At 37.8% G+C, this 22,331-nt stretch overlaps 1 protein-coding gene across 1 annotated transcript in view; it reads left to right on the plus strand.

Moving 5' to 3' along the window:
- WDR64 (WD repeat domain 64) overlaps positions 1-22,331 on the plus strand; it is a 126,396-nt gene that overhangs the window by 4,651 nt on the left and 99,414 nt on the right. The window contains exons 2-8 of the mRNA XM_063082880.1: positions 1,113-1,243; positions 8,189-8,291; positions 10,846-10,949; positions 14,376-14,405; positions 15,634-15,747; positions 17,151-17,362; positions 19,216-19,350. Of these exons, the coding sequence (XP_062938950.1) occupies positions 1,113-1,243; positions 8,189-8,291; positions 10,846-10,949; positions 14,376-14,405; positions 15,634-15,747; positions 17,151-17,362; positions 19,216-19,350 (829 nt within the window). The remainder of the gene's footprint in view (positions 1-1,112; positions 1,244-8,188; positions 8,292-10,845; positions 10,950-14,375; positions 14,406-15,633; positions 15,748-17,150; positions 17,363-19,215; positions 19,351-22,331) is intronic.

Consider the following 22,331-nt stretch of genomic DNA (forward strand, 5'->3'; position numbering starts at 1 on the left):
CCTTTTTACTGATCAGGTTTCAGTTTAATTTTTTACCCACCTCCTTAGAGAGGCCTTCCCTGAGGTCCACACCCACCTGCCACTACCAGAAAATTCTATCTCAGCTTGCTGTTGGTTTCCTTCCTCCCACTTAACCTTTAGTGATTTATTTATTTCTACACTGTTACTGAGGTGTGACATACCTGCAGTAAAGCCCATAAACTGCACTAATCTTAAGTATGTAGCTCTATAAATTTGAATATCACTAAGCATATCTATAGCCACCAATCACATCAAGACAAAGAATATTTCCAGCATCCCAGAAAGTTTTCTCATGCCCTTTTGTAGAAATACTTCTTCTCACTTTATACTCAGATAACTGCTAATGCCATGTCTGTCCCTATTAAATAGCTTTGTCTGTCACAATCTGCAAATATTGTAGTTTTTTTGCTTGTGTTGACTTTCTGATTCTTCCATTAGAACACAAGCTCCTTGAAGGCAGGGATCTTGCTTATCTAGCTTTCCTCTCTCAGTCCAGTGTCTAGCTCTGTTCTAACATACAATAGATGCTCAATATGTTTTTGTTAAATAAATAAAAGAATCTGATCTTGTCTATGCAGTTTGAGAGATCCTTGCATCTAACTCTTTCTTGCCCTTAGATTCAATAGCCTTACCCCATTGAATCACCAAATTTGACAAAATCAAGAATTTAAGCAATGGTGTGTATGTGTGTGTGTGTTTACACCATGTCAAGGAATCAACCAAGAATTGCTCTTTGTATACTTCTACTCAAGATGAATTCTAGCAGAAATTCTGATTGGTGAAACTTTTCACAATAAGAAAGAAGTAATCATCTTCTTATCTTTGTATTCCTGAACAAAACTCCTAAAAGAGCTGAAATGAAATCTATGGAGGAGGAACAAAACACCAAAGTAAAGTATTTTCTTCTGACTTAAAAATATTTTACTCAAAGGCCTAGTTATATTTCCAAAGAAAATATCTTTCAAATGTAGATAAATCTGGTTTTTACAAGTTGAAATGAGAAAACAGAAGGTTAAGAAATAGAAAAGGCAGCTGAAATACAAAATTCCTCGGAATTTGATGAAAATGTACTTGTACTTTTTCCAATGCAGATGCAATTGATTATGACAAGTTTTATGCGTCAGTACAGGAACTCTTTGGTCCAGAAGTGAAGAATCAAGATGTGAAATGCTTTTATAGGAAACTCTGCAACAACCCTGATGCATCTATGGACTGGTGTGAGGTATTCACTTTTCATGTTTATAATGTGATATCTAGGTATTATTTTTCTTAGTTCACAATAAATAATTAAAACAAAATTCTACTTCCATGGGGGTGAAATCCACAATGTGTAGGTTGCATGTTTTAATGCCTGTGCCCATTAAGACATGGCCACTGTCCACAATTGAAAATGAGTAAACCAGGTAGCTGTTTAACTGTATTAATGAGTAACTCTCACACACTTTTAGAGCAAACTACCAATTGGAAGAACTGTATGTGCCATTATTAACAACGAAGATTTTAATGGCCTTCATTACATACTGAATGAAATATTTCTTTTCAGTAGTGTTAAAGTACACAAATTTTAAGTGCATCCAATCTCTTAATATAAGAGAAGGAAGAGATTATAATTCACCACCTCCTACATTTCCTGAGTTATTCTTAAAAGAAAATTATGCACATGCATTCAGAGTAATTGATTTAAAAAAATTATATGTTTCTCTTTCAAAAATTAATAGATATAATAGACTAAGGAAGAAGTAAGAATTTAAAGGATTTGACTATCATATTTTATAAGCTGATAGATATGTATAAATAGAACTTTGAACCCAAGACATTGGAAAAAATACATCTCTCTCAAATATATATGGGGTCATCACAAAATTGACCAGGCATCAGGCTAATTAGAACCCGTCAATAAATTCCAACATAATAAAATTAGAAACCTATGCTTAAAGATAGCCAAAATCCTCAAAATCAATCAAAGAAAAATCAATCCATTAATTTTGGGAAAAAAATTGGAAACAAAAAAATCCTCAAAACTATGCTATCTACCCTAAGTGAATCATTATGCATTGTGTTCATGTATCGAAACAGCACACTGAACCCCCAAAATATGTAAAGGAAGTGTTAAAAAGAAAATGAAAAAAAAAAAAAAAACCCTCTACTAAGTCTTTAAAGAATGCATAAATCCCATGTCGTAAAAATTTTCTACAACTTAGGAAGAGCTAAAAAGCTATCCACCTCATTTTTTAAAAATTCATTTTATTTTTAAAATTTTAATTTATCAATATACAATGTAGTTGATTTTCATGTCCTTTTACCAATTCCTCCTTTTCCTGCCTCCCTCCCTGTCTTCCCCCATCAACATCATTATCTGTTCACTTATCTTAACAAGTTCAAGGAATTATTGTAACTGTTTTGCCTTCCCCCCATTTATTTGTGTATTTGTTTATTTTTACTAGCTCCCACATGTAAGTGAGAACGTGCAGTATTTCTCTTTCTGTGCCTGGCTTATTTCATTTAATACAATTTTCTCTAAGTCCATTCTTTCCAACTCATTTTTTGAAGCTATTTACACCGAGTTGAATAAAGATAAAAGGTCAGGGAACTGAAAGCCAATGTTACTTATGAATATAAATGCTAAAGTTCAAAATAAAATTTTAGCAAGTTCAATGTAGTGGTTCATTTAAAAAATCATTTTCAAGTAGAATTTATCCCAGAGAGGTAAGGATGGTTCAACAATGGAAAAGCCAGGGACATATTTCATTTAACAAGTTAGGAAAGAAAAAAAAAACTGGTCTTAACAGTCTTGTCTTAACTTTGATCAGAGGTTGGCAAACTAAGGCCCACAGGCCAAATCTGAACAGCCACCTGTATCTGTAAATAAAGTTTATTAGAACACAGCAACATGCAGGCATTTACCTATTGTCTATGGTTGCTTCTGTGCTAAAATAGCAAAGTTATATGTAGTTCTGACAGAGACTGAATGGCCTGCAAGCCTAAAATGTCTATTCCTTGACCCTTTTTCTGAAAAAGTTTGCTGACTCCTAATCTTAAAATATAGTAAAACCAGGGGGAGAGATTGGATAAGGGGCATAGAGAATGATTTGTAATAATGAATATGCTAATAAAAAATAAATTTAAAAAATAAAAAATAAATTAAAATATTTGATAAAAAATTAATAGCCATTCCTGACTTAAAAAGAAAAAAATTTTACTGGAATTGGAATAATAGAAAATTTTCTTAACTTAATAAAGTATATTCAACATTATACAATGTAATCCATTTTCATGGCCCTTTACCAATTCTTCCCTTACCCTGCTCCCGTCCCCCTTTCCCATCTCTGGTAACCTCAGTTCTGTTCTGTTCTTTTGAAAGTTCAGGGTATTATTGTGATTGTTGTAACTTTCTTTCTTTTATGAAATTTTAGTGATTTGGTGTTTTTAGTATCCTTCAGAAGTTATTTTTGGTAAGCACTATAGTATTGTGTTATTAGTGAAAGTAATGGCATCTCCTTGCTTTTTTTACAGTAGATGTGACTGTAAAATGCACGTATGATAAAGTACATGGCTGATGTGCTATGTGGGCAGGCAGCAAGGGTGCTTAGTGAACAGTTTTTAACCAGTATGGAGGACATCTTAATTCTTTTTCTTGTCCTGTGTCCAGAAAAATTGAAAATTATAATTTCTCAAATGCTGACACTCAAATGTTGAACTCCTTCCTGGCACTTGGTGCAATCTAAGTACAGTGCTTTCTCATCTTCCTAAGTACTAAGTCATCTAATCATGCACTTCCTCATTTAATCCTACAACAAGGCATAAGGTGAGAGTTATTACCAATTCTCCTTGTTTTACAGATGGGGAAAACTCAGGCACAGAGAAATTAAGGGACTTGCCTGATGTCATGTGACTAGGAGACGTAGATCCAGGATTTGGACCCATGTCCAAGTCTTAATGCAGCCAATACATCTCTCATAGGATATTGCTCCTGGATTTCTTCCCACATCTGTTCTTAGACATTTAACACATACATTGTCACTATCTGCACAAAAATTACATGGAAATTCCACATCAAGTTAAATGGCTGTCTGTAAACTGCTCTTTGAATATAAGTATCATAGACATATAGGATGGGACATTATTTCAAATTAGACGACAGCACAAACAATGTGAGGTCCTTCCAGCTCTGAGAAACATTGGAATTCATTAGCATTGAAACCAAAAATTATCATTCCCATTATTGTTTCAAGTTATTATCTGAAAATTATTATTTCACACTATTATCTCAGGTTAAACCGGCCACTAACATTGATGATTTTTCTGTTGTATTTTGCACAATTTAACTTGTACTTAGCCATGTTTATAAAGTAAAGGTGTGATCGGCAGAATTCTAAAGGTGTTTGCCTCTCCCAAGATTCCTGCCACCTGGTTATTCAATCAAAGAGTAATGTAGGCACTGCTGTGAAGGGACTTTACAGATGGGATTTAGATACTAACCTTACTGTAGGGAGATTATCGTGGATTATCTGGGTGGGTCTAAAGTAATCACATGAATCCTTAAAAACAGAAGAGGATGATGGCAGAGAGATTCCAAGCACAAGGAGGACTTGAAGCTGTTTTGTTGTTGCTGAAATGTAGAAGCCCATGGCCTAGGACTGATAGAGGCCTCTGGGAGCTAAGGGCAGCCAGCAAGGAAGTGAACCTAAGCCAACAATCTGAATGAACTTGGATGCAGCTTCTTCCCCCAAAGTCTCCAGTAAAGAACACATCTCTACAGACACCTTGATTTTAGTTCAGTGAGACCCATATTGGACTTCTCGCCTAAGGAACTGTGAACTGATAAACAGGTGTTGTTTTAAGTCACTATTGCTTGTGGCAATTTGTTTCAGCAGCAATAGAGAACTAATTGCAGAAGTGAAAGTGTCAACATTCCAAAAAAGTGTGTGTGCTGTTATAACCAACAAAAACCAAACGTAGCTGCAAGAGGAATTCCAACCCTCAAACTTGTTGCAATTAGGCTAAAAAAATAAGAGGAATTCAAACTCAACAGTGATGTTAGGTGCATCAGTTGGAAAAGGAAACTGCGGAGAAATAAGAAAAGGACTAAGGATTATTATCTGTAATAGACTTTGGAAGGTTTGTGTTATTTTTGTTTATAAGATGGGAGAGGTTTGAACATGTCTGAGCGCTGAAAGGAACAGTCAGTATAAAAAGGAAGAGGCTGAAGATATTGGAGGAATAAAAAGACAAACCCTGAAGAGATGGAAGGGGATGGGATGCAGAGAACAGGAGGAGAGATTAGCCTTGGAAAGGAGAAACATATCATCTTTCGAAAGGGAAGGAAGAAAAAAAGGATGAATCCAAAACCAGGTTTATTTGCAAGTGGGGTGGCAAGAAGCTCAGGCAGCTCTTGTATGGTGACTTCTGTTATCATCTGCTGTAGGAGGTGAGGTCAGCCGGCAAGAGTGACGAGGGGTGGAGTGACGAGGGGTGGAGTCACGAGTTGGAAAGTGGCGAAAGTGTATTAGTCCGTTTCGATTGCTTGTAACAAAATACCTGGAACTGGGTGATTTATAATGGAAGCTAAGTTATTGCTTACAGTTTCTGAATCTGCGAAGTCCAAAGTCCAGGGAACACATCTGGTGAAAGCTTTGGTGGTGACAATACCATAGGGGTCTCACATGGCAGAAAATGGCAGAGTGGAGAGATAGTTCCTCGTGCACTGTCCTTTTAAAGCCCTCAGAACCACACCCATGACCACCATTTTTCATTCATTCACTAGGCATAGTCCTCAGAATCTAATCACCTCTTCTAGGTCCCACCTTTCAATTACCATCATAGGATTTCTCACCCTCTTAACACTATCACAGTGGGGACTAAGTTTTGAGGGGACATTCAACCCAAGGCAGAAGGTTTGGCATTGTTTCTAGGACAATGAAGAGATCGCCTAGGGAAGCGTGGGGTGATGGCCTGCCTAGGAGGCCCTGAGACTCCAGGAGGCTGGAGCTCATGAAGGCTTGGTGACCCATCTGTGGGACCGGGAGGTTTTCTCTGTGGCTGATCAGCCACAATAGGGTGGCTACAAAAAAACAAAAGCAGTTGGATTCCCCCGACAGTGACCAGTGCAGTGGTGTGAAGGGATACAGGACTGTGGAAATGTGTGATTGAGGTGCCAGGGCACCAGTTCTAAACTGGGTAAACAAGGAAGCAATAGCCACAGGGGACTGATGGATTAGGATGGACAAGAGGCTGGATTTCTCTCTCAATTCTAATTGACTGTGGAAGTCGTATAACTCTTTCTCAGTGAGTTTTCACATTATTATCGATTTATCGCAGTGCCCATCCGACTAACATTCTTATGGGAAAAACCGGTTCCATCCCCAGGTGGACTGATGGCTTTACAGTACTACCCTAAAGAGAGCCTAATTTTCCCATTATTGATAGTGGTCTTGACTTAATTTATAATTGTTTTCCTCCCTCCCATGAGACTTTCTCAATCTAGGCTTTCCAATAATAACAATAGCTAGTGTTATTTTTTTAAACAATTACTATGTGCCAGGCACAATACACATACTACATCATTTAAACTTCATTTAAAAAATAAAAAAAACAAAACTCAGAAGTTTATTTTTTTATTCTACTGAAGAGGAAGTGGATACTTAAGGAGGTGAAAGTATTTGTCCAAGTTCTGGGTGTCAATTAGTTGTAGAGTCTGAACACAAACACCGGATATTCTGACTATACAGCTCATGCTCTTGGTGTGAGGCCAGAGCGTGGGTTCCAATGACACAGGGCTGAGGAACAGATCAATACGTGGCTCTTATCTGCATACCACGTCAATGAGTGATGGCCAGGAAATTGATGTGACAAGAGATTCCTGTGTGTTCCAACACAGAGCTATTAAAAGCACTGTTCTTTCGTTTTTTCCAGTCCTTCAGAGGGCATTAGATATGAAACCCAGAGGTTTTGTACCCATGAAAAATGAACGGTGATTTCTGAAAAGACAATAAGTTAGTTAAGGTTTCATTGAGTGCTGATTTTGCTGGTGGGAAGAAGGGAACATACAAGAGAGAAAGTCTGGATGATTCTGGTCTTCCTGCAGAATTGGAATCTAACTGTAGTGAGTGATTCGGGCAACCATTGGACATTGCGAGGTTTGGATGTGGGGGTATGTAAAGAAAGAAGTAACATTTGTGAAGCAACTGATGAAAGGATATATCTTAAAATATAATGCTAAGCCATCATCTAGAATCAATACAAACAAAATATTATCAAAACAAATTGATGCAAAGCTGGTTTTGATTTTCAATTGAGTCATGTGGTTCTTTTATACTCAAAGTTTGGTCCCTCATGGGAAGCTTGTTAGAAATGTGGCCTCTCAGACCCCACCTCCAACCTGCTGAATCAGAATCTGTCCTTTAACAGGATTCCCTGGGGTTTGTTTGCACACTGTTTCAAAAGCACACTACAGATTATTCCATTCATTGGTTAACAACATCGGCTAGTCACAAATTTATAAGAAATACTGATAAGTGCCATTAGTTCATAAGAATTTTATTTCTGCTTATTAATAAGACAACTGAAGAACAGCTTTCTTATTTTTCTTAATTTCTCAGAGTTACTTAATTTGACAATTTATTGACAAAGAGTGGTTTTCTTCTTCAGGATGTTCTTTCATAGTGATTTATTCTCATATAATGCCTAGAGAGTAGGATTTGAACAATTAAATAAACTGCACAGTCTTAAAATTCTGAAGCAACCCCTAAAAGAGATGAAAAATCTGGCCCAGGAAGTTTCATGACAAATGGGTAGCAACAGTCATCCGTGAGGGGCCAAATTCAGTGTTGAGATTCTTAGCTGGGGTCCTGCCTGATGAAGGCTGATTTAATTTCCAAATAAGTGCCAGCTCCTAATAGATCTGAGAAAGGACATCAGCCTGGTACATTGGTTCATCTATTGCAAAGAAAAATCAGTGACTGCTCAAAAATCATGCATCCTCAGTACACGGTTTTGTTGAATATATTCAACTGTCTCCCCTTAGTATAGGGAACCCCCTGACATTTATAAAACGAGGTGTTGACTATTCAGCTAAATTAGATTTTATATTCAACCAATATCCAGTCTGTTACTTCACAGCCAGTTCTGAGATATTGTGCATGCTTATATGTGTTGTTTGGGATTTTAGATCTTTGGATATTTCTCCTCCGAAGAAGACGCTATTGCTTCCCAGATGGATGAAGAAAATTTGGTTTTCCTTGTGTCTAGAAAACAGCGGTTTGTAATTTCAGGTGACATTCTTTATTTCCCTCCCAGATTAGTATGGGTTTTAATATTTTTCTCAGAAATACTGGGAATTTAACATTTCCATAGAATCACTTTTTATTTTATTAACTTGCTCAGTATTTCCTAAGTGTAGAGCAAAAGTGACAATGTCACATGCAGTACCAGCACAAACTATACTTGCAGTTGAAACAGAAATATTATCATTGCTCTGATGGATGCTATATAGGGAAAGCGGAGGGAAAAAACCTCACATTCTCCTGAAGAGGCTCAGACCTCTTTAAAGCTTTCTACAATGGCATCTCGCTAATGCACAGTGAGATTGGAATTGCATTTCTTTTACACCAAATTGAATCATGTTTCTTTTAAAATATTCTAAAAATTAAGTTTTCAAGTTTTCACCAATAAGGACTGTTCTGCACACTCTCACCTACCCGTGATTATCTTAAGGAGGTTTCCCCCACATCTCTAAAACTGAGTTTGGGTCAATCATGAAGGGGCATTATTTCGGTTTTGGAAGTCTCCAGTATGCGTCATTTATTTCCATATTTGAGCCTGGGTCCCAGGAACTCCCATCCCCCTCCACTGCTGGCATTTTGGATTTTTCCTCTTTCTTCCCTCCAAGGTGAAAGCAGTTTGGGAAGAGGAAAGGCAAACTCTCCAGTGTACTCCCACTTCCAGCATTTCATCCAGTATTCTGAGATGAAGTGTGTAGTCTAGGTTGAATCTGGTGTTCCTAAAAAAAGCACCCGGCTGCTGATGGTCAGCTCTGTGCCCCATGAATATGCATAATCAATTTTAAAAAAAAGAATTAAAAATAAAATAAAGCACCTGGCCTTATTTTGGTGCTTTGTGAACAAGCCAGTCTGTCCTTGACCCTTCCTTAGCCCATCCATTGTCCTCACCAGAGCCTAGCCTCTGGCCATGGGAAATGTTGTCAGAGAACAGGTGCAAGAGGGCTGTCACTGCTGTCACCACCTCTGAGCTGAGGAGGGACAGGAGGCAAGAGGGAAGTGTTGCTGACATCCTAAGTTAGACTTTGAAAGCATTTTTCTAGATAGAAGTTGTGTTCGTTTGTCACTCAACAAACATGTGTTCAGGCCTAGTATGTGGGCGGGTGCTTTTCTAAATGCTGGGGACACAGCAGTGAGCAGACAGGCACAAACTTCATGGAGTTTGCATTCTAATGGGGGGAGAGACAATAAAAAATCAAGCAAGTGAAATATACAACATGCCAGATGGTAATAAGAGATATAGAAAAAAATAAAGTAAGTGGATTATGGAGAAAAATAAAGCCAGAATGTGGGAAGGAGAAGTTGGTTTGGGGCTGGCAGCACAGAGACAGTGAGGACCTGAAGGAAGAGAGAGAGGAAGCCCAGGCATTTTGGGCAGGGGTGGAGCAGGGGGAGCACGTGAAGGGGAGGCTGGAGGGCAACAGCGGGCATGGGGACAGGTGCACAGGGCCTGCGGGGCATGCCAAAGACCCACTGGGCAAGCTCTTGGAAGCTGCGATCGAGCTGTGGACAGAGGAGAGGCGTGATCTGAGTTACACCTTAAATGTTCATTCTGGCTCTGTGTTGAAAATTGTCTACAGTGAGGAAGGAGTGAAAGCAAAAACGTGGTCGCTTGGAACAGGACAGTGTTTCTCAATCTTTTCTTCATTATCGACCCCTAAGGATACTTTTTAGACGTATTTTTCCTAATCGTCTCCCCCCCCACCCCATCACACCCTACCCTGCTCCATGACATGTTAATGCCTGAGATATTAATTATTAAGTGTATTTATGTACTATATTATAACTGTGTTTTATACACAAAAGAGTAAGACTTATTCATGCTCCCCCATCTCCGAACCGATCTGCACCCCTTGGGGGCAGCAGCTTCTCTGCGGGGACAAACAGATGCTGTGGTGACACCAGGGTGTGACATCTGCTCATCTGCATTTCCTCTCTGAGTTTTTGATTATAAAAATCAAATCACCCTGGCAAGAAGTCCAATGTCTATGGCTTTATCTTTCAGTACAAAAGCACAGAAACATGGAAGTGTCTAGTTTTTTTTTTTTTAAATGCACAAAGTTAAAAAAAAAAAGTCAATAACAGCATTAAATTAGTTTCATCCTGTTATACAGGAGAGCCTGAGATAGTATTAAGTTTTTACCCGGTGTAAACTATGATGGTGACAGTTTGAAGAAAGAATTCCTAAGAAATATGAAAAATCTCAAAATAGAAATGATTCCAAAAGATGCTTAGAAAACTCATTTTGTGTGACACCTGCACGCGTGTGTGTGGGAGCGGGGGGTGGGAGTGCATTTCTTACATTTTCTCTGGGAATTCATGCACACATTTAGTTGGAAAGCTCCATATAGCACATTAGTATCTCTGGGGATAACTAAAATGCAAGGATTGCTGGGTTTTGTGGTTTTATTTTACTTTAATCTTTCAGTAACTTGGGGCTTTCTAGCAAAAAGTTGATTTTTGTTTTCTTTTTTTTTGAAACAAACCTAACAAATGAGTCTTAGGGACTATACTGCCGAAGTTGAAACAAATGTTGTGCCATTGGCAGGTAGCAGAAGGCGGGATGTGACCAAGTGCATCGTGAAGATTCCGCAGCTGGATTTACTAATAGCAGCTTCTCAGAGAGGATTAATAACAGTCTTTAATAGCCAGGTAATTTGAAAGCTTGGATCCCTCCCTCCCTTTCTTCCTTCCTTCCTTCCTCCCTTCTCTTTCATTTTGTCTGTGCATTACTGATATATCAGGATCAGCAGAAACCATAAATCATATCTCAGAATTGTTCCAAAAAATAAAACCTAGTGTTTAATAATGAGGACATTGCTGAGCCCAGGAGCAATTTTTGAGACTGGTAACTGCATTTGGCACTGTTCCTCAGGGTGTCCTGTTAAACCACATGGCATCAGCACAATTAAGGGATAATCGTGGATGATTTCTCGGATAAAATCAGAAGCACTCACAAGTCAAGTGATTTTGCCATTATCCTATGATAATATCAAAGGTCCCATCAAGAACTTTGAACTTGGAATTAAAAAAAAAAAAAGGCTCACATTCTAGCCCCTCTGTAGGGTACATGCTATACAGACACCTATTCCCCCTCCGCATGCATACCAGAGTTCCGTCTACCCCCTGGGAAACTGCCCCTTGCCAAGGTGGTTACCCAAGGAAAGGCACGTCCCCTTTAAGACAAACAGAAGATTGGAGGAAAGCGGGGACCCTAAATAAATTAGCTGGGACTAAAACATTCTGGTGCCAGAAGAGTAGCAAGTAGATTAACTTATCTACTTAGCCAGATCTCCCATGTGCTCTGAGTCCTGTGAGCTGGGTGAGGGTCTTTGCATAAGCTTGCAAATGATTTACAGCCCTGCCTGATCTGGTCACTATATAACTGTTGTATGTACCCCATGGTGGGGTGGATATCTAGCTGGCCGGCCACCGTCAGCAACTCCCGTAAGTCTAATAAACAGGTGTCTCTACCTATTGAAATACTGGGTAAGTTTTTTGGAATAGGCAAACACTACGAGAGCACCCTCTCAGATTTGGGGCTCCTGCGATACACCTATTTTACTATCTATGACGTTGAATAGGGAACTTAATGAGTCACCTGTATCTTTTCTCATCTCTTTTGTCACATCTGTAGAATGACAATAGCACCTGGCCTCTCTCCTCAGAGGATCATAGTGAAAGTCAAATGAGATGATGAGTGTAGAAATGCTTTATGAACAATAAATCCCAAAATAAATGTAAGGCCTTATTATTATCAACACCATTTTATTCCTAAATTTATGTTTTGGACTTCCATTTCCAAAATATGAAAGATTTCAATGGAATGGAGGATGATATATCCTACAGAAAATTTTACTATGGAAATAAAAGGTAAATGTTTGGTGGTAAATACCAACACCATAATTCTAATTATTAGTTCATTTCCTACTAGAGACAAGCTTTGTACGAGTAAAATAGATTGGAAATAACCATCACAATGAAAATTTCCACCATGATGTATAGCCCTTCAGTAATCTCCAGCTCAGGGAGTCTTTCAGAAATTGAAGTTACAGGCAGCCAGATTCTGTCACAGGAGAGGGCCAGCTGGGCCCCGGGGTGGAGCAGTGCGGAGCCGGGGCTTGGCCTGGTGCTGGCACTTACACCTGTGCACGGTACTTAATATCCCCATGCCTGCTTCTGAAAGTTCACTGCATTATCGTGGCCTTCCCTCTTTCCTTCCTTCCTTCCTTCCTTCCTTCCTTCCTTCCTTCCTTCCTTCCTTCCTTCCTTCTCTTTCCTTCTTCCCTCTTTCTTAGCACACACTTATGAGTAACAACATGCAGTATTATATGTATAATTAATTATGCTTCAATAAAAATATATATACTAAAAACAAACATATCTCTGCATTATTTCTCTTCTCATTTTTTGCCTTTATTTCCTCAGAAACAGAACTAAAATGGCATGTAAAGAATCATGTGAATGTGAGAAGGAAAATAATGGTCTGCAGAATAAAATAGCTCAGGATTGCATGAAATAGTGAGGAGGCACTATCATAGTTGCAGAGATATTTCACATGTACACACACACACAAACAGGTGCACATATGTATACTCACGAACATGCAGACACATCTGTTTCTTATAAGATAATGCAAGTGGAGAGAAAAGATTGCAAAACATATTAATTATTTTAAGATTTGATGCACCGGGAATAAATAGTATTTCGAATGTCACATGCCTTACACATAAGATGACACTTTGTGTGAAGAAAGTAATTTAGAAATGTAGGTCACAGGGATAATTTATAAAAGGTAGCCATTCATAACCCAAAATATCAGGCTGGCCAGTTCGCTTACTTGGTAAAGTGTGGTCTTGATAACACCAAGGCCAAGGGTTTGGGTGCCCGTACTAGCCAGCTGCCAACCCCCCCCCCCACAAAACAAAACAATATTGAGAACTCAAAATATCTTATAATAAGTTAATCCATAACTTTGGCTCTGTCTGAAGTAGAATAAATGCAGTTAAAGATTGTCTTAGTGATATAGACTAAAATGTCATTAATAAAAATTGCTGCAAAAAAAAAGGTTGATTTTAAAAATTCATAAGATATCTATAAGGATTATGAAACTTTTGAAGAAAGAAGGTAAGAGATTTTCGACAGGTGACTTCCACTAAATATGAATGTAAAGTGACAGAAGGGGACACCACAGGCATTCTGTTCTGCTGCTCACCAGTTTCCTTGCGGTGCTTTATTTTTCCCATCTAGAAATGAGTCCCTGCTTGGAAAAGCTTTTTTGAACTCTTTCGAGGAAAGACAGTCAGGAGGTGGCCAAGGCTAACAGTTTTAGTGACCTCCCTGATCTACTTTTTCTCAGTTTCACATAATCCGTTCCTTCTGGGAAGCCATTTCCTAGACATTTCCTAAGAACACCTGAGCATGCAAAAGAACTCAGGTCATTGAGATACTTCATCTTGGGAGCAATTACCATGTCCCAAGGGTATGAGAGGCTGCTGTACACACACTAGCTCTCTGCATGGGACAAATCCATGGCTCTCAACTAGCACAGTACCTAGGGCAATAGATAATTACTGAATAAAAGGAGACCCACTGGATAGAATGTTCTCTAAGTCTCTCAGACTTGGATGGAGAGAGAACATTCAAATGAAAAAATGCTATCTTTTCCTATTGCTCTATTTTCATATTGATTTATTTAGCATTCTTTTAATTACTTTTGCCATTGTCGTTAGTATTATTTTGCATTCCTAACTTTTGATATCAAATATTTTTCTGAATAACTGCAGAATGTGAGGTAGTTTGCAGATAGAAGGAACAAAGTCATTAGCAAAGTGTAAGACTCTTAAGAGCACAGTCACCAGGCTTAAAGGTGAGCCATGGAGGTGTGAGCCTTGCCCCCAACACTGTGCATTATTCTACAGAGCTAGCTGTTTCCAGGGAAGGAAGACAGGGAGGAGACTCATGGAAAGTAGACTCACAGGTGAGATTAAACCAAGGAGATATGGTGTTGTTTCAGAATCAGCATTCTCATCTTTAATTGTAGTGCCAACTAGGTTTCACTATTCTCTTTCTTCATAGATGAGAGTTCAGACCAGCATCAATATTACAGTAAGTACATTTTAAAAATTCCTAATTAAGTCAGAGGTAGGGCTGTGATAAATGTTCCTCCGTAATTAATTAAAATCTCAATGCAGTGCCTGAATAGGCCCTGGGTATAAGATGTTTCATAGATTGTAAAGTTATGTTTATGGACGAGGATCAAAACCAAGCCTTGAGCAACAGCAAAGAGGACCCAGGTTTGACTTTCTGGAATTAAATTGACTGCAGAGAATTCCTTGGAAACTGATCACTCCTGGAAGCTTCAATTTGAAAGCTTCTCCTAAGTTTTTCTGAGCCACCCACTATGGGAGAAGGTAAAATATGGACACAGCCCAAGTTGTGAGAACTAAAAGGAGACAGCTAGTGGAAATAAGGTGAGAACGTTTCATTTTAAACTTGGAAATGGCATAAAAATTTTAGTGCAATTTTGTAATTTATTTCATCCATGTAGCTAATTGGAAAAGTAAACTTGCAGCACATATTACAAAGCTGTAGTGACTTGCTCACAGAATCCCACCATGGCTTGAATTACAAAGCAGGGTGCCATGCTGCCTGGCAAAGGAATCTAGACTTCCTTTAAACCTCTCAGTTTCCATGTCTTAAACTGAAAACAAAAACAAAAACAAACACATTGGAATTCCTAATGGGCTGTACAAAAGATTCAAGGGCATGCTTGCACGGAGGTAGAAGTTTCTGGCACACTAGGCACTCAAAAGTGGGAGCCGTTATTTCTGCCCAGCACTGTGTTGCTGTTGTTGATATTCCAGATCCTGACTATGCCAACTTGATGACTTTAGGCAAGACATAAGATACGCTCATTGGCCTTAATTGAACCTTGACTAGATGATCCCTAAAGTCTAGCTAAAAAGATTTAAGCATGGGAACAAGGCCAGAGAACTTGCTTCACCAATGCCTTGCATCTAGTCTCCCTGTGCCATGTGAGGAGTGTTTTCGCAGAGGTGAACAGTGCACAGAGACGGCCATGCATTTCCAGGGAGTGGCTCCAGCACTGGCTGAATCATCCTCTAGCTGATGGTGCTGAGAAACTCCACGGAAAGGCAAAAGGAAAAGATGAGAGTCTATCCTCAAGTCACCCACATGGGATGTGTGGCGAGGCTCCTCTGTAAATAAGGCAGCAAAATGCGGCTTTAACGTAACTAACCCCCTCTAGTAACCATGACCATGTCTTAGAAGGAAATGCATTATATCCCCTAATTCTGTGCTTTTTTTCTATCAGGATACCTCCTGGATTACGGGATGTGATTACCTCTCACAGCTGAAGCGAATCGTTGCCACTACGGAAAGGACCATTATCGTCTGGGATTATAAAGCTCAGGGCAGCAGCAGCCAGGTACTGTGCCCAGAGAAATACTCAAAGCGACGAGAATCCACTTTCCCTGCTGAACGTCAGTTTCCTCATATATAAGATGAGAGGTTTTCACTACATAATCTCTTAGATCAAGTTCTGCATTAATATTCTGTAATTAAAAGGGAATGTTCTTTCCATGTAATGTATGTTTCATTCAGGGGGTTTTGTTTTGTCTGCAGACTCAGCTGACCTCTTGGTGGCTTCAGTCAGCCGCTCTCTTTGTCCTGACCAATTTCTCCACCCTTTCCTCGCAAGTGTTCCAAAATTCCATGACTCTTCTCAGGCCCTCTCCCTCTCAACAGATGGACTAGCCCCTATTTCCCTGAGAAAACTGAATCCATCAGATTCGTTCTCTTCAAAATTTCAGCCCCCTCACCTACAGCTTTAATTAGAAATACACACCACGTCCTTTCCTTCTTTCTCTCTTTGAAGACAAGATATCTTTGCACTGACACCCTTTCCCCTCCCGTCTCAGCCAGAACAAGTCTCCATAGCTTCCTTCCTCTTTATCTTTCTGACATTACTCTCTCCTTCTAGGCTCCTTCTTCCCAACCTCCTCTTAGTCTTTCTCTCATTTAATTCAGGTCCCAGATCAAAGGTTACTTTCCCTGACCATGGGACCTAAAGTGGCCTCTTCAGTCACTCTGTATCACAGCTCTCTGATCCATTTCCTTAACTGCACTTTCTCTTATCTGAAATGACCTGTTTTATTCATCTGTCTTCCTCCACCAGAATGGTTAACTCCATAAAGTCAGAAACTCTGTCTTGTTCATGACTGTATCGCTGTGCTGGGAATAGTTCTTGGCACAGAGTAGGTGCTCAATAAACACTTGTTGACTCAATGAATTTGTAGATAGTGAATTCCAGAAGAGCAATAGGTGTATAGCTTAATGATCCGGTTCAATAGTACAGAGTTCCCTGATGAATACTTGCTGAAAATTTTTGGGTAAACTTGAACATGAGGATATTTTTTTCCCCTGATAACTCCTTGTAAAATAATTGGGACTTTCATACTTGATTTTTTTATGTTTACCACCCAGTTTTATGTCAATGGTCTGGTAACACCTGACACTTTTAATGCTTCCTGTTCATAGTTCCTTATAAATCCAAGAGAAGGCCATTCACAGAGATTAATACATCAGAAAATTTGATTAATTTTTTAGTCGGGGCGTAACCCACTCCTTCCCCACAAAGCACCCCAAAGCACAATGTTGGTCTCACAGCAGGTGTTCCTTAACTTTTATTTCGTTAACTTTGATTTTTGCAAGTTTCTTTATCTAAAATAAGAAACATCAGCAAGTAAAACTTTTGTCAAATGATAGGGGCAATATTTTTTAAATCGAGCATGGTCATAACTCATTAAAAGCACCTTCTGTTCATAGGAGAACTACTTTGTCATCAAGCCCGTGGACCACTGCCTGCTGTGTGTGTGTGTGGTGCCTGTCCCCAACCAGCTCTGCCGGGACGACATCCTCTTGGGTGATGATGGTGGTTTTGTGACCAGATTCACAGTAAATAGTGATGACTTTGGACTAAAGCAGGCAAAATCCAAAAAGAAGTTACAAAATCAGGTCTTAGACTCGAAGAACTTTAAAAGGTAAGGATCATTGCTCCAGCATTTCGATAATGAAAACAAAGTGCCAGACCCCATGGCAGAGATTTAAGAAACGAAGCGAATAAGAAATGCTTCTCACCTCACACAACTTCCAGTATAACAGAGAAGACAGACAGGAAAATTAACAATCGAAATTCCTACTTCAAGTGCTACTGGCAACTAAAGCCTACAGGTTTGGAGAGTTAAATAAAAAAATTAAGTTATGAAAAAAACTATGAAAGATACATGTGACTTCACTAGCACTTGAATAAGGAAGAAGACTCTAACCATATACGTGATGGAGACATAATTCAAAGAAAAAGTTTGATAGATTTGATGATATACAAAATAAAACCTCCCGGACATCAAAAGATAACATTTAAAAAGGAAATAAACTGGAATAAATATTTATGACAAATATGACAGACAATGGGTTGATACTCTTTACTAGGTCTTAGAATTCAATCAAAAAACAATAATTTCTCAAAAGAAAAATAAACAAAGGTCAGGAATGGATAATTTGCAGACATGCACATACAGTATAAATGGTCTATAGACATTTCAAAGTGACCATCAGATAATACTGCTAACAGCGGTTATCTCCAGCTGATGACATTTTTAGAGTAAGGCATATGTTAATTACTTTTATTAGCAGAAAAACATAAATTGTGTATGAAATACATCTTTCTGATTAATCAAAGAAGTAAAACTTATAACCAGATAAATTTTCACTTATAAAATTGGAAAGGGTTGACAATGGGTAAGATCTTGGAATGGGTATTCTCATATATTGTTGGTGGTGAAAATGTGAGTTAGATCAACCTTTTAGAAAACAGTTTGAGAAGATGTGCCAAGTGTTTTCATAAACATTTATGCATTGGGACCTAGAATCCCTGTCTGTTCAAAAATATAAGTATGGTTATGACAGCATTATTTCTAATGGTAAATTATCTAGTGTCCTACAATAGGGAAGTGATTAATTTAAATGATTGATTATTTACATAAATAATTCAGACATATAGTACTATATAATATAAACCTAATATAATACAAATGAAATATACATAATGTATTTATATATTAAATACATTTTTTGTCAGACACCCCCAAAATATTTAAGGTATCAAGATGTTCAATAAATTATTTGTATAACCATATTAGGGAATGCCATGCACCCATTAAATTATGTTTTGAAAAATATTTAATAACATGGAAAATGTTTATGATATAATGTTAAGTAAAAAGAAATATATTTTTATGCTCATATTAATCCAGTTTTGCAAATAAGTATATATGTGCATATGTATTTCTACTTAGAAAAATATTGAGTGTAAATATCCAAAATATTAATAATAATTCTCTATAGGACTTCAGAGGGATAATTTTTATTTCCTTCTTTATGTTTCTAAATTTTGTACAATAAACATTTATTTTACTTTTATAATTAAAAGTTAAAAAAATACAGGACTTTGTTACTAATATAACAAATGTTTTATTCCAGAGTTAGAATATGCAATTAAAAGCCCATCACAGAAGTTTTTCAGCAAAGTAAGGGTAATAGTGCATATATTGGACTGGGATTCTTCTAGATTATTTTTAAAATTCTGAATCTATAGTTCCAAATTTGATGATATCTAGTAAAGTAATTTTTTCTAGTTCAAATGTGCTAATTATGCAAATTTAGTGAAGCAGTTAGAAGTGTTATAATGTTGAGGACTATTCTACATGCAGATTTTAGCACAGTTCACAGTTACAATTCACTTAAAGTCAAAATGAATTGCTGAATAGAGACTCGACATTACATGTTTGTGTGTCTAACACAAATCTCTCTTCCTCTCCCCCTTTTAAATTCCCAGTGTTAAAAGGAAGCTACATAATGACTGGGTAATGAAAATTAGGTATATTCCAGCCCTAAATTGCTTTGGATCCTGCTCCTTAGACAGTGCTCATTCACTAGTTTTGGAAACCCTGAAGAGACTCGAAGATAATTCGTAAGTACAATAGTTTATAAATATGGACATTCTGTGACTTTAAGAGTTTTTACTGTGATAAAAGCCCATGGCTGCCCTGGAACTTTCAAACTGGCTTTCACAAAAATCAGATGTTAACTATTCCATTTATTTGACGAGCTCAATTAGATTTTTCAGGAGGAAATTGAAGTCATTTATGCAAATCTGAACACAATGCGTCCTTCTAATAACAATTTGCTCATTTGTTGTTTATTGCTATAATCTACTGTAATAAATCAATACAGGAGTATCTATAACCACATTTTCCAAACGTAGTTCTGTTGGTAAAACTTTATAACTTTAAATTAATTCTTACAGGTGAGTTGGCTGGTCAATAGCCCATGACTATGATCTGTAACACAATCATCATGTTTCATGTATAATACACAAACGGCATTCTTATAGAAAGGTGAATTTTAATAGTGTACAGTCTCATTTTCAATCTGGCTAAATATGAGCAACTAGAAAACAGCTATTATATTTTATTTTTCAGTTTTAAAAAGGCATTGAGATATATGCTGTAACATGGATAAAAGCCAAAAACATAATGCTAAGTGACAGAAGCCCGACAGGAAGACTGCATATTGTATAATTCCATTTATATGAAATGTCCAAAAAAGGCAAATTTATAAATACAAAAAGAACATCAGTGGTTGCCTAGGGCTGGTGGTAGGAACAGGAACTCCAAATGGGGTGATGAAAATGTTCTAAAACTTATTGTGGTGATTGTTTCACAACTCTATAAATTTACTACAAAATTAACCACTTACAATGGGTGAACTTTATGGTATGTAAATTACACCTCAATAAAGATGTTTTAGAAAAATCCTTTGAGACTTCTGGTTTCCAATCTGGCATGCACGGAGCTTGGAAGTTATCATTCCATCCTAGCAACAAGTAAAAACTGAACAAACTGAAAAATCAACAATTCCTCTTGGATCCATTAGAGAAATAAAGTGAAGCAATTTTGTTGCCTCCAAATTGGAGAGACAGAAAAATACTGAGAATCACAACTTACTGGGGCAGAAATCCATGAGCAGAAATGTCTGGAGTAATCAGTACCAGGGTGGGAAAACCTAAACTGTAATTTGACAGATGTCTGGGGACTCAGCATGGGCAACTTTGAGAGTTAAAATTCTGAGGAGGGGTGGGCAGTCATAGGGGATTCCCCACTCTTTTGTGAGTTTTTCCTCCAGGAGCTCAACCAGGTTCTTGCAGTGAATATTGGAGAAAAATCCCCGTGCTTCCAGCAGAGGGAGAGGAAAAGAAACCATTTTAAGATATGCCAGAGCATTCTGTTTTTAACAAGGCCTGCCCTCAAAGGAAGCTATTTTGCCAGAACTAAACTATTGGAGTTTCATCAGAGAATAATCAACCTGGGGGAAGAGAGCTATCCAACTACATCCCACTCGAGCCATCTGGTCTCACCTAAGAGGTAGGGGAGAGCAAAACTGAGATGCACGTGTAAAGTTCACAGCCCAGAGGCACAGGCTCACTATGTGAATGAGACCTAATCACAGGACTATAAACCACTTTATCTCCCCCAACACACACACACTTACCATAACATTAATAAAGCCCTTTTTACAGCAGGTCCTTTTACCTAGTACATCATGTCCAGCTATCAAGAAAAAACTACGAGGCAGAAAACATGGCAAAAAACATGGTTTGAAGAGACCGAGGAAGCCTCAGAACCACAATTAGACATGGCAGGGATGTTGGAATTATCAAACAGGGAATTTAAAACAACTGTGATTAGTATGCTAAGGGCTCTAATGGACTAAGTAGGCAGCTTGCAAGAACAGGTGGTCGCAAGCACAGAGATGGGAACTCTACAGAGTAAGAAGAAATGCTAGAGTTCAAAAACACTAATAGAAATCAATAACGCCTTTGATGAGCTCATTAGTAGATTGAACATGGCTGAGGAAAATTTTCTGAGCTTGAGGATATGTCAGTAAAAACTTCCAAAACAGAAATCAAAAGGAAAAAAAAAATCACTGAAACAGAACAAAACAAAACACACTATTCAAGAACTGTGGGACAGCTACAAAGGTGTAATATATGTATGTATGTATGTATATGTGTGTGTGTGTATATATATATATACACACACACACACACACACATATATATACATATATACATATAATACATATATATATATATAAATGGGAACACTAGAAGAAAAAAGAGAAAGGAAGAGAAGAAATATTTAAAGCAATGACTAAGAATTTCTCCAAATTAATTTCAGACACCAAACCCCCAGATCCAGGAATCTCAGAGAACACCAAGCAGGAAAAATGCCACAAAGAAACAAACATCAAAGCAAAACAGACAAACAAACAAAACCCTATACATAGGCATATCATATTCAAATGATAGAAAACCAAAGATAAAGGAAAAATCTTGAAAGAAGCCAGGGAGGAAACACTGCTTCTCTGAAAAGAAAAAAATAAAAACCACATCTGTTTTATCCTCAGAAACCATGCAAAAAATAAAAGAATGGAGTGAAATACTTAAATCCACCAGCCTAGAATACTGTACCCTGTGGAATTATCCTTCAAAAATGAAGGAGAAATAAAACTTTCTCAGACCAACAGAAATTGAAGGAATTTGTTGCCGGTGCACCTGCCTTTCAAGAAATGTTAAAAGAAGTTCTTCAGAGAGAAGGAAAATTATACAGGTCAGAAATCTGGATCTACATAAAGAAAGGAAGAGCATCAGACAAAGGAAAAGTGAAGGTAAAATAAAAACTTTTAGTTATTCTTATTTGATCTAACATATAATAGCTTCTTCAAAATAATAACAACAGCAATGTATTTGATTATTTATGCTTATGTGTATGTGTGTATAGCATGCATATATACAAATGAACTTGGAAAAGTTCATGAAAAGATGGGATTAAAAGATAATACAAATCCTTCCATTAACTTTCTGAAGTACCCTCATATGTATGCATATAT

The sequence above is a fragment of the Cynocephalus volans genome, chromosome 18 (assembly GCF_027409185.1).
Source record: "Cynocephalus volans isolate mCynVol1 chromosome 18, mCynVol1.pri, whole genome shotgun sequence".
In the NCBI taxonomy this organism is placed as follows: domain Eukaryota; kingdom Metazoa; phylum Chordata; class Mammalia; order Dermoptera; family Cynocephalidae; genus Cynocephalus; species Cynocephalus volans.